The sequence below is a fragment of the Lipotes vexillifer genome, unplaced genomic scaffold (assembly GCF_000442215.2).
Source record: "Lipotes vexillifer unplaced genomic scaffold, Lipotes_vexillifer_v1.1 scaffold12, whole genome shotgun sequence".
NCBI lineage: Eukaryota > Metazoa > Chordata > Mammalia > Artiodactyla > Lipotidae > Lipotes > Lipotes vexillifer.
The window spans coordinates 2,875,749-2,884,680 of NW_006796716.1; the positions used below are offsets into that span (position 1 = coordinate 2,875,749).

Below are 8,932 nucleotides of genomic sequence, written 5' to 3' on the forward strand. Positions count from 1 at the left end.
CCTCTGCCCCCCCCCACCCTTCTCACCCAGGACCAAGCACTGGTCCAGCAGCTCGGCGTCGCCCCCTCCCAAGAAGAAAAAGAAAAAGAAAGGCGGCCACCGGAGAAGCCGGTAAGAGCTGCCACCGGCCAGCGGGGACGGGAGGACGGTGCGGCCCCCAGGAGCCCATCCCTCGGCTGGCAAGGCGCCAACGCCTCATTGTGGGCCCCGCCCCTCGCTGAACCCCTCTGCCCTTACTGAGTCCCTCCCCCTCACTGCGCTGCCCCCCAAGAGCCCCTCCCCTTCACCAGGCCCCTCCCCCCGAGTACCCACCCCCACCACTGGCACTCACCTGCCCCAGAACTGGACAGCCCTCCCCCGGCCACCGCCTCGGCCCACCTGCTCTTCATCCCCCAGCGCCCTCCCCAGGGGTCCTGCCTGCACCACCAGCTTGAGTGGCCAGGGCAGGGGGCGTTTGGCTGGTGTCATCTGTGGTTCCCCGTCTCTGTGTGCCTTCTCCCCTGTGCTAAGTGAGACCCTGGCCGATGTCTGGGGCCCCAGCTAACCCCGCCCAATTGTCTGTCTCCCCTTCTTTCTCCCCCGGCCCTCAGCAAAAAGAGGAGACTAGACTCCGAGTGCAGGTCAGTAATGAAGGCGGGTCAGCGATGGACGGGCTGGGCCTGGAGAGGATGTCTGTGGGTGGGAGAGAGTCCAAGGCCATCCCCCAGAGGCTGGAGACCTGCCACCTCAGGGCCTGGACCCTGGACAGGGCCAACATGCCAGCTTTTCCCCACAGAGGCCAGAAATTCCATCATTGGGGCCTCTAACCTTTGGGTTTGAAACAGTCCTGCTCACAATGCCCAGAGGTCTGGAAAGGTGACGAGGGGACAACACAGGCAGCTCCATCAACTACCCTTAGGGACCTTATGGACCCTCAGGGCCTCGATTCATTCTGTACAATGGCAGTTGGCTTCAAGCCCTGGAATCCCCTTTCCAGCTTGGAGGCCCCAGGCACCCAGGGTTCCCCAGCTATTTCCACCGCCCCTCATCCCGGGGCCCCAGTTCACTAGACCCCCCACCACCACTGTGTCCGCAGCTGTGGGAGCTCCTCACCCCTGCGCAAGAGAAAGAAGAATGTGAAGAAACACCGCCGAGACAGGTACCCTCGGCTGCCCCTGGGGCCTCCTCACACTTCCGCCGCCCCAGCCCCGCCATGACCAATGCTGTGCAGATCCCGTCCTCAGGCCACCCAGGCATGCTCAAGAGAACCCTTTTATGGCCCTACAGGTCTGATTCTGGGTCCCGTAGGAAGAGACGGCACAGGTGAGTGGCGCCCTTTGGAGGCAGGACAGGAGGATGTGGACAGAGGCCAGTGCCCCCCTGCAGGGACCGAGGAAGCCATGATGGGAGGGGTGTCGCCAGGGTCCTGTCCTGCTCCATCTTCCCACTCCAGGGACTCCTCCCCAGAGCCAGACAGGGGACTGGATAGTGGGGGGGGGGGGGGGGGGGGGGGGAAGGGACTGTCTTTGTGTGGGAGGGGGCGGAGGAGGAAGGCCAACTGCAACCCTTGCTTGCCCCATGAGTCAGCCTCGCCTTGGGGGCCCCAAGAATTTCCAGACAACACAGTATACTGGTCCAGTGTGCAAGGGGGGCAGCCGTGGAGGTGCCAGTTGGGAAGGCAGAAGCATCAGGACCCCGAGTTTGCACGGAAAGGGCATGACAGGCAGAAGGACGTTCTTGAGCTAGGACGGCTCAGTGGATAGGAGACGGAGTGAGCGGGCTATGCCTACAGGTGGAGTTTCTGGGCGACAGGTAACAGCCCCCAACAAGCCTGACTGCCAGGCTATGAAGCCTCCACTCAGGTGGGGCTGGGAGCCAGCAGGGGGCTCTGAGCAGGACAGTGACTTGTTCAGGATGGATTGCAGAGGGGAGAGGAGGTGTAAGGCTGGAACCCAGGCAGAGGTAGGGGTGTGGAAAGTAGTAGAAAACTCGGCACGGAAGAAAGGACCATGTGGGGCAGTCACATCCCCACTGTTGGCGTTGGAGCCAGACCTCCTCCCAGCAGCCCTGGGGAGGGGCAGAGTCCCTGGTCCCATTCCCGCAGTGAGAATTTGCCCACGGCCACTTGCAAGGTGGGGGAGGAGCCTAAACAAACACCTCCTCCTGTCCTTCCAATTTCCCATCTCTCCCCCTTGAAGCCCCCTTGAAGCCCCCTCCGGTCCTTCAGGGTCAGTGTGGGCCCCTACTGCCCCCCAGTGGTCACCAACCGCTTGCACAGATCCTCTGTCCCGCTCCCATCAGTCCTGGGGAAGACCTAGAGGTGAGCTAGGGCCAGACCAGCTCCAGAAGGGGAGACTGAGGCCCAAAGCAGGCAGCATGAGTTCTAGAACCCAAACCTCTGGACTCGTGGGCCTGCCCCCCACCCAACTCTGCTCTTGTGTGAAACACATTCTGGTGTTTCTTAGCATCTCCTCATTTTTTGGTCAGAAGGAGGCATCTGTTCAGGACTAGAGGGATTGAGCAGGAATCTGGTGGCATCAGGGAGGGTGAGGCTGAGAGACCTACAGGGGTGAGACCTTAGAAGCCTGATCAGAAACTTCTCAGTCCATTTGTCAAAGGCAGAAGGAGCTGGGCTGTGGGGCTCGCCCCAGAGAGCTGGATGAGATGAGATGGGGTTTGAGTAACCCCAAAGCAGGAAGGTCATCATGTCCAAGGGAAAGCATTTCTTTCCTAAACCCCTGGTGAGCTGGCCCAAGGCTGGGCCACAGTCAGGGGACAGAGAGGCAGGAGGCCTGGACCCTACCCTAGAAAGCCCCATCTGAGGGAACCTGGGGCACAGGGGATGCAAATGAGGTGTGGAGGGCCCCCCCCCCCCCCATGGCAACTCATCAGAGGGCCTATCCCAAGACCAATGCCAGAAGGAAAGGGCAGGTCACCCCTCCTTCTGGGGCCATAGCCACATCCCCTACGGCACTGCCAGAGGGAACAGCAGTTGGGGCCCAGGCAGGAGGTGATCCAGGCCAGGACTTAGAGGAGAAGGGAGGGAATAAGGCCTGGCAGAGTAAAAGGGACAAAAGCAGTGGGGTGGGGTGGGCAAGCCCACGCCAGCCAGGGAGTCTCAGGTACAAGAGAGGAACACATCTCAGATCCGCACCTGGACACAGCCAGCTCCAGAGCCCCCCCACCAACTCATCAGAGGGCCTATCCCAAGACCAATGCCAGAAGGAAAGGGCAGGTCACCCCTCCTTCTGGGGCCATAGCCACATCCCCTACGGCACTGCCAGAGGGAACAGCAGTTGGGGCCCAGGCAGGAGGTGATCCAGGCCAGGACTTAGAGGAGAAGGGAGGGAATAAGGCCTGGCAGAGTAAAAGGGACAAAAGCAGTGGGGTGGGGTGGGCAAGCCCACGCCAGCCAGGGAGTCTCAGGTACAAGAGAGGAACACATCTCAGATCCGCACCTGGACACAGCCAGCTCCAGAGCTCGAAGGCCCCGCCCTCCCCCGGCCAGCTCAGGGCTCAGGCTGTGCTGTCACAGCAGCCTCTGCTTTCTGTAGATCTCGAAGCCCCAAGAGCAAAGGAAAAGAGAAGAACAAAGAAAGGAAGAGGTGAGGACCCTCCACCCTTCTCCCTACCCCCAGAAAACCTGGCCTTCTAGAATCACAGAACCAGGCCCTTGAAGACAGCTCATGTTGTCCCCCGCTGCCCAGAAGGAAAAATTCAGACCCAGAGAGGAAGCCAAGAGCCCCCATGAGTCGGTGGCAGAGCTGGAACCCAGACCTGTGGCCTCCCAGGCCAGGGTCCTTTCAAGTTTAGTCCTTGCGACTCCCCTGCATCCGCCCCCCTCCCCACCACATCCCAGTCACAAGAACACCAACTGAGGGGCGAGTGAGGTCTTGGGGGGCTGGGACTGTCTACAGAAAAGGACGCCTTTTTCCTAATTCTGACAAATGACCACATGGACTAACTCTGTGCCCAGCATGGACAGGGCTATTTTCGTAAGAGACTATTTTGGGGGGCTGGGGGGAGACTATGGGGGCAGCAGTGGGGGGCAGGGAGGTCAGCAGAGGCTTCCATCAGGGCTTCACAGGGATCCCCCCCCTGGGGAGGTGGGGCAGAACTTGAGTACAGCCTGATTTCTTTCCCAGGACACATGCAGAGTCCCCAGGCCGGAGGTCCCATCGCCACAGCAGCGGCAGCTCCCACAGTCCCTCACTGTCCTCCCATTACAGTGATTCCAGATCACCCAGCAGGTAGGCCCCGGGCCACTGGGAGCGCTCAGGTGCGGTTGAGCTCCCTTTCCGCTGGAGGGAGGGGACCTGCAGTTTAAACACTCCCCCATCCCCAGGGCTGGGGAGCGGGGCTGACAGACAGCAGCTCAGCAGTGGGTAGAAATTTACCAGGGCTGAGCTACTGCCCATGCCCAAGGGCGCCCCAGACCCTGAATGGAAACCGAGGCAGTGTGAGGGCTGGGGCCTTGCTCTCTCCATGCCAGGGTTTCCCGGCGCAGTGGGGGGACGGGGGTGGGGGTAGGGCTGCCTTTCGAGCCTGGCACCGGCCGCTTGCACACGGGGCGTCCCAAGCCGGCTCCCCCCATGTAGGCTGAGTCCCGAGCACCGAGACGACGGGCGGAAGACGGGCAGCCAGCGGTCCAGCGGGAGCCGGTCTCCTTCCCCGTCCGGCGGCAGCGGATGGGGGTCACCCCAGCAGAACGGCGGCAGCAGGCAGCGGAGCGGAGCTCACGGGGGCCGCCCCGGCTCGGCGCACAGCTCGCTCGATGTACGTACGCTTGGCTTTGCAGAGGGTTCCCGCGCCGCGCGGGCTGCGCCGAGCTGGGTCGGGGCGGAGCTGGGTCGGGCCGGGTCGCCGCGGGGCAGGATCCAGTGAGTGCGTCACGGGGGCGGGGCCGGCCGCTCCCCCCTCCCAGGCGCCCCTCCCCGCACCCGAGCGGCCAGGAATGCTGGTGTCAGGGTGAGGGGCTCCTGCACCCTTGACCTTGGCAAACTGAAGGCCAGAGAAGGCTGACCACAGGGGCGCTCAGCCAGTTGGGTAGAGAGCTGGAAAGGAAACAAGGCCTCCTGCCTCCCTTCCCCCAGGCATATTGGGGTGGGAGGGAGCATGGACACTGGTAGGAGTCGCAATCGGGAACAGGATTCAAGAGTCAGGACCTCCCTGGGGCATCACTTGGGCCCTAAGCCTCCCTCTCCCCACAAAGTCCTTTACCCACCTGGAAAGCCCGCCCTCCCTCAAGCCCCTCATAGCCCCTCTCCCAGATCCCTCCCCCATCTCAGTCCCCTTGCTGCCACAGAGCTGCATTTCTAACGTCCCTGCTCCGAGGAAAATCTGTCCCTTCCCGGGCACTGCCCACACTTGGACAGGTGTCTCAAATCTGTGGGCTCCACTTCCCATGGCCCATCCTTCCTAAGGCATCTCCCAGCACACTCACTGCTCCCTCAGAGATACTGTCCCCACCCTCCACCCCAGGAGGCGAATAAACTCCTGGAGACCCACAGGCAGGTGTGGTGACCAAGCCTTTCCCAGGTAGATGAGCTGTGCCAGGGTGGGAGGCTCTCCCAGGCCCGGGAGGCGGGGGAGGCCCACATCCCCTTTTGTCAGTCTTAGAGTCCAGGGTAGAGTCCCCTCAGGGAGAGGGGACTGCAGTGCTGGCAGGGACACTGGATGGGCACAGGGGAATGGGGGTGAGCAGGCCTGCAGGTTCCCCCCCTCCACCCAGATCTCCAGGCTGCCCCAGGAGCCTCAGCAGGAAGGGGGGGAGTCTGCCCCTCCCCAGACCTCAGGTCTCAGCAGCAAACATGTACGTGTTGGTCAGTTTCATTTTGATTTCTGGCTGTTTCCTTTCACTCCCTTTCTTTTCTCAAACACCCTTACTCTCAAGGCCTCAGGGAGGAAAGTCAAGGGCAGCTGACAAAAAGCTCTGAGTCTCAAGATCAATTTTTGTTTAACGACATTACCTGTCTTGAGACTGCCCCACCTGGACAGGGTGCCAGGCACCTGAGCTCCAAGGGACCTCGTTGGGCCACATGGGGAGGATCCCTCCCATATCCCTGGACCTGTCTTAGGAGTGGGAGAGGGCTCACAGAGGTAGCTGAGGGCGGCCCGGACGGGGACTGGTGCCACACGCCACAGAGATGATGCCCAATCTGGGCAAACCTAGAAGACATCGTCCCCGACCCCCCATGGGCACAGAGCCGGAAGAGCACAGTGCCCCAAACACCTTCTCATGGGAACTCCACATCCTCTGAGAGGCACAGAAATGCAGGTTCTCGCCATCAGGGCCCTCCCCTCCCAACCCGCCTCTGCCCTGGAGGCCTGAGCAGTACCCCCCAAGGGCCCAGGGCCTGCGCAGACAAAATGGCATAGGGACTAAGTAAACCGCAGGAGAGAGCAGCCAGGGAAGGCAGCCTAGCTTCTGGCCTCAGGGAGGAAGCCTCGGCAGCCATCTTGTCTCCCTCCCCAAAAATGGGACCAAATTTGGCATCGCCCTGGGAGTTTTCTAGAAGACAGCACTTTGTTACCCTTCTCACAAAAGCATGCTCCCCAAATCCTCTCCCTACCCTTTGGGCCCTAAGAGGTCTGGGACTTCAGAACATCCCAGGCCTCTCACCCTCACCTGATCCCCTCTTGGCCTGCAGATCCTTTCTGAGGAGCAAAATGAGACTAGTTCTCATTCCAGGGAGGTGAGATAGGGGCTGGGGTCACAGACTCGGCCATTAACTAAAAATGTCTTTGGGAAAAAAGTACTGGAGGGTGGGGTGGTATTCTTGGACGCTACCATTAAAAAAAGAAAAAGAGAGAGAGAAACAAATGGGAAAAGAAAAAGCTCACCGTTTTTTAACCCCGTCTATGTTTTTGTTTGTTTTTTTTAGCCTCCCATTTGAAACGTGGTAATATTGTGATTCCATTTCTTGTTTAGCCGGAAGGGAAGAGGGTGGGGAAGTTTATGTAACTTTTCCTGTTATTTTGTTTCTGTTTGTATTTCCCTTTTTTTTTTTTTTCTTTGCTTTCTTTTTTCCCTTTGGTAACGTACAGAAATGCAAAGTATCTCTCTGTTTTTTGTTTTTTCTACCTTCTCTGTTGTTCTAGAATTTTGCTTTTGTGCGTGTTACTGTGGGAACATCTCCTCCTAATGCAGAGATGGTTTTTGAATCTCAAGTGAACATTAGTCATATACATGTCTCTCTCTATTTTTTTTCCTTTGTAATCAGAATTTAAAAGGGAAAATAACTTTAAAAACACGACTCCCACACCAATAGCTCCTGCCAGATCTTCGGCAGCAGCCAGCCCGCTCCTCAGCACCGGGGCATGAGCCGGGACTGCTTCAGCTTTTAAATGAACAAAAGTGGTGCAGATGGTGCTTCTGTGTCTCAGTCTATGAGGAACCTTGGAGAGAAGCTGGGAGACCCAGGGAAGGGGAGAGACTTGTCCCAGGTCACCCAGGTTGCTTCCCAGAGCCCTGAGCTTCCTCAGTTCCATCTAGAATAAGATGGCTGCTCAGGCCCTTCCTGCCAGGCCTCAGATCCTTGGGAGGCCCCAGAGGAGGGAGCTGAAGGCACCTGATAGAGTGTAACTCAGGTGAGGGCTTCAAAGCCAGATATTCCCGGGCAAGAGAAAAAGTCCATCCTGGGCTTGAGACTGAGGCCAGCAGGGTGCTAGGTCCCAACACATCTCTTAGATGTCCCATCCCAGGCCAGGGCTGAGCCCCAAAGGGATTTCTGGGTTCTGCTGCTTACTGCTGTCTGTGGCTCAGAGAGGTCAAATGACAAGCTCAAGGTCACACAGCTTTTTAGAGGTAGATCCCAAGATGTGGGAGAGTTGTCAATAGAAAACACACTCCAGGAGCCCTGAGCAAGGGGAGGAGGACGTGGGAGGTGGCTGCTGGTTGCCTCAGCTCCTGGGTTCCCCCTGAGGACCCCGCCAGATGTCAAGGGCATGCTCCCAACTCTCCCGATTCTACACAATTGCTGCCTCAGAGACCCAGAGAGCCCTGCGCCCTCACAGTTCACACACTACGTAGGGAAATAAATAGTGAGGCACAGAGAGGAAAGGGAGTGGCTCAAAGTCACACAACGTGGGACGGAAGAGTAAGACGACCTCACGGGACAAGTCCTTCCATCCGGTCTCACCTGCCTCCCCCCACCCCCAAGAACACAGACTGGTGCTAGCTTTGCCCTCCCAGCACATAGGCCAGAAAGGCTGTGCAGGGTTTGCACCTGCTTGGCTGCACCTGCCCCTAGCATCTGAAGCGTTGAAGGAAGCCTCATTGTTTGGTGAGGATGGTGGGGGAGGTTCCCGAGCAAGGCCCCCGGGCTGTCTCTGGCGGCTGCCTTGGGCTCAAATCTCATCACTTAATGGGGAGCCTAGAATGACCCCAAGAAGAGGTGCCTGTGACTCTCCCTGACCTGCCTCATACCAGCCTCCCCACTCCCGACCCCCAGAAAAGAGCAGTGACCACGGCTGCGGTGGGGCAGTCAGGATAGGAAGGGGCATCTTGGCATTTCTTCCAGGATGAAGCCAGAAGACAGGAAGGATAAATTTTGCTAAAATGATGCTGAAGCCGGGGCGGGGTGGGGGGGCGGGGGACACGGAAAAGGAGTTGACTTGAGGCTGAGCCAATCCTCCAAATTCAATCTGTGGTTGCCTTCCCTTTTAAATGCATGATTCCCTTTCACCCCATCTGTCCAGTCTGATAGCCCTTGTTTAAACAGCTTTTCTCTCTTCTGTCTGGGTCCACCTTCCACTCTGTCTTCCTGCCTCTCTCTTTGTTTCCTTCTGCCTCTGTTTCTTTGTTTCTCTGTTGTCTGTCTGTCTCTCTCCCCGTGTCTCTCTGTCTCTTCCTGGTCATCTCTCCCCCCCCCCCCCCCCCCCCCCCCCCCCTCTCTCTCTCTCTCTCTCTCTCTCTCTCTCACACACACACACACACACACACACGCACACC

The 8,932-nt window shown here is 58.9% G+C and overlaps 1 protein-coding gene across 1 annotated transcript in view; it reads left to right on the plus strand.

Annotated features, from left to right (window-relative positions):
- Positions 1-8,932, plus strand: part of SRRM3 (serine/arginine repetitive matrix 3) — a 33,803-nt gene that overhangs the window by 15,719 nt on the left and 9,152 nt on the right. Inside the window, exons 4-10 of the mRNA XM_007468890.1 lie at positions 31-111; positions 591-620; positions 1,076-1,138; positions 1,267-1,302; positions 3,534-3,584; positions 4,125-4,229; positions 4,578-4,755. Of these exons, the coding sequence (XP_007468952.1) occupies positions 31-111; positions 591-620; positions 1,076-1,138; positions 1,267-1,302; positions 3,534-3,584; positions 4,125-4,229; positions 4,578-4,755 (544 nt within the window). The remainder of the gene's footprint in view (positions 1-30; positions 112-590; positions 621-1,075; positions 1,139-1,266; positions 1,303-3,533; positions 3,585-4,124; positions 4,230-4,577; positions 4,756-8,932) is intronic.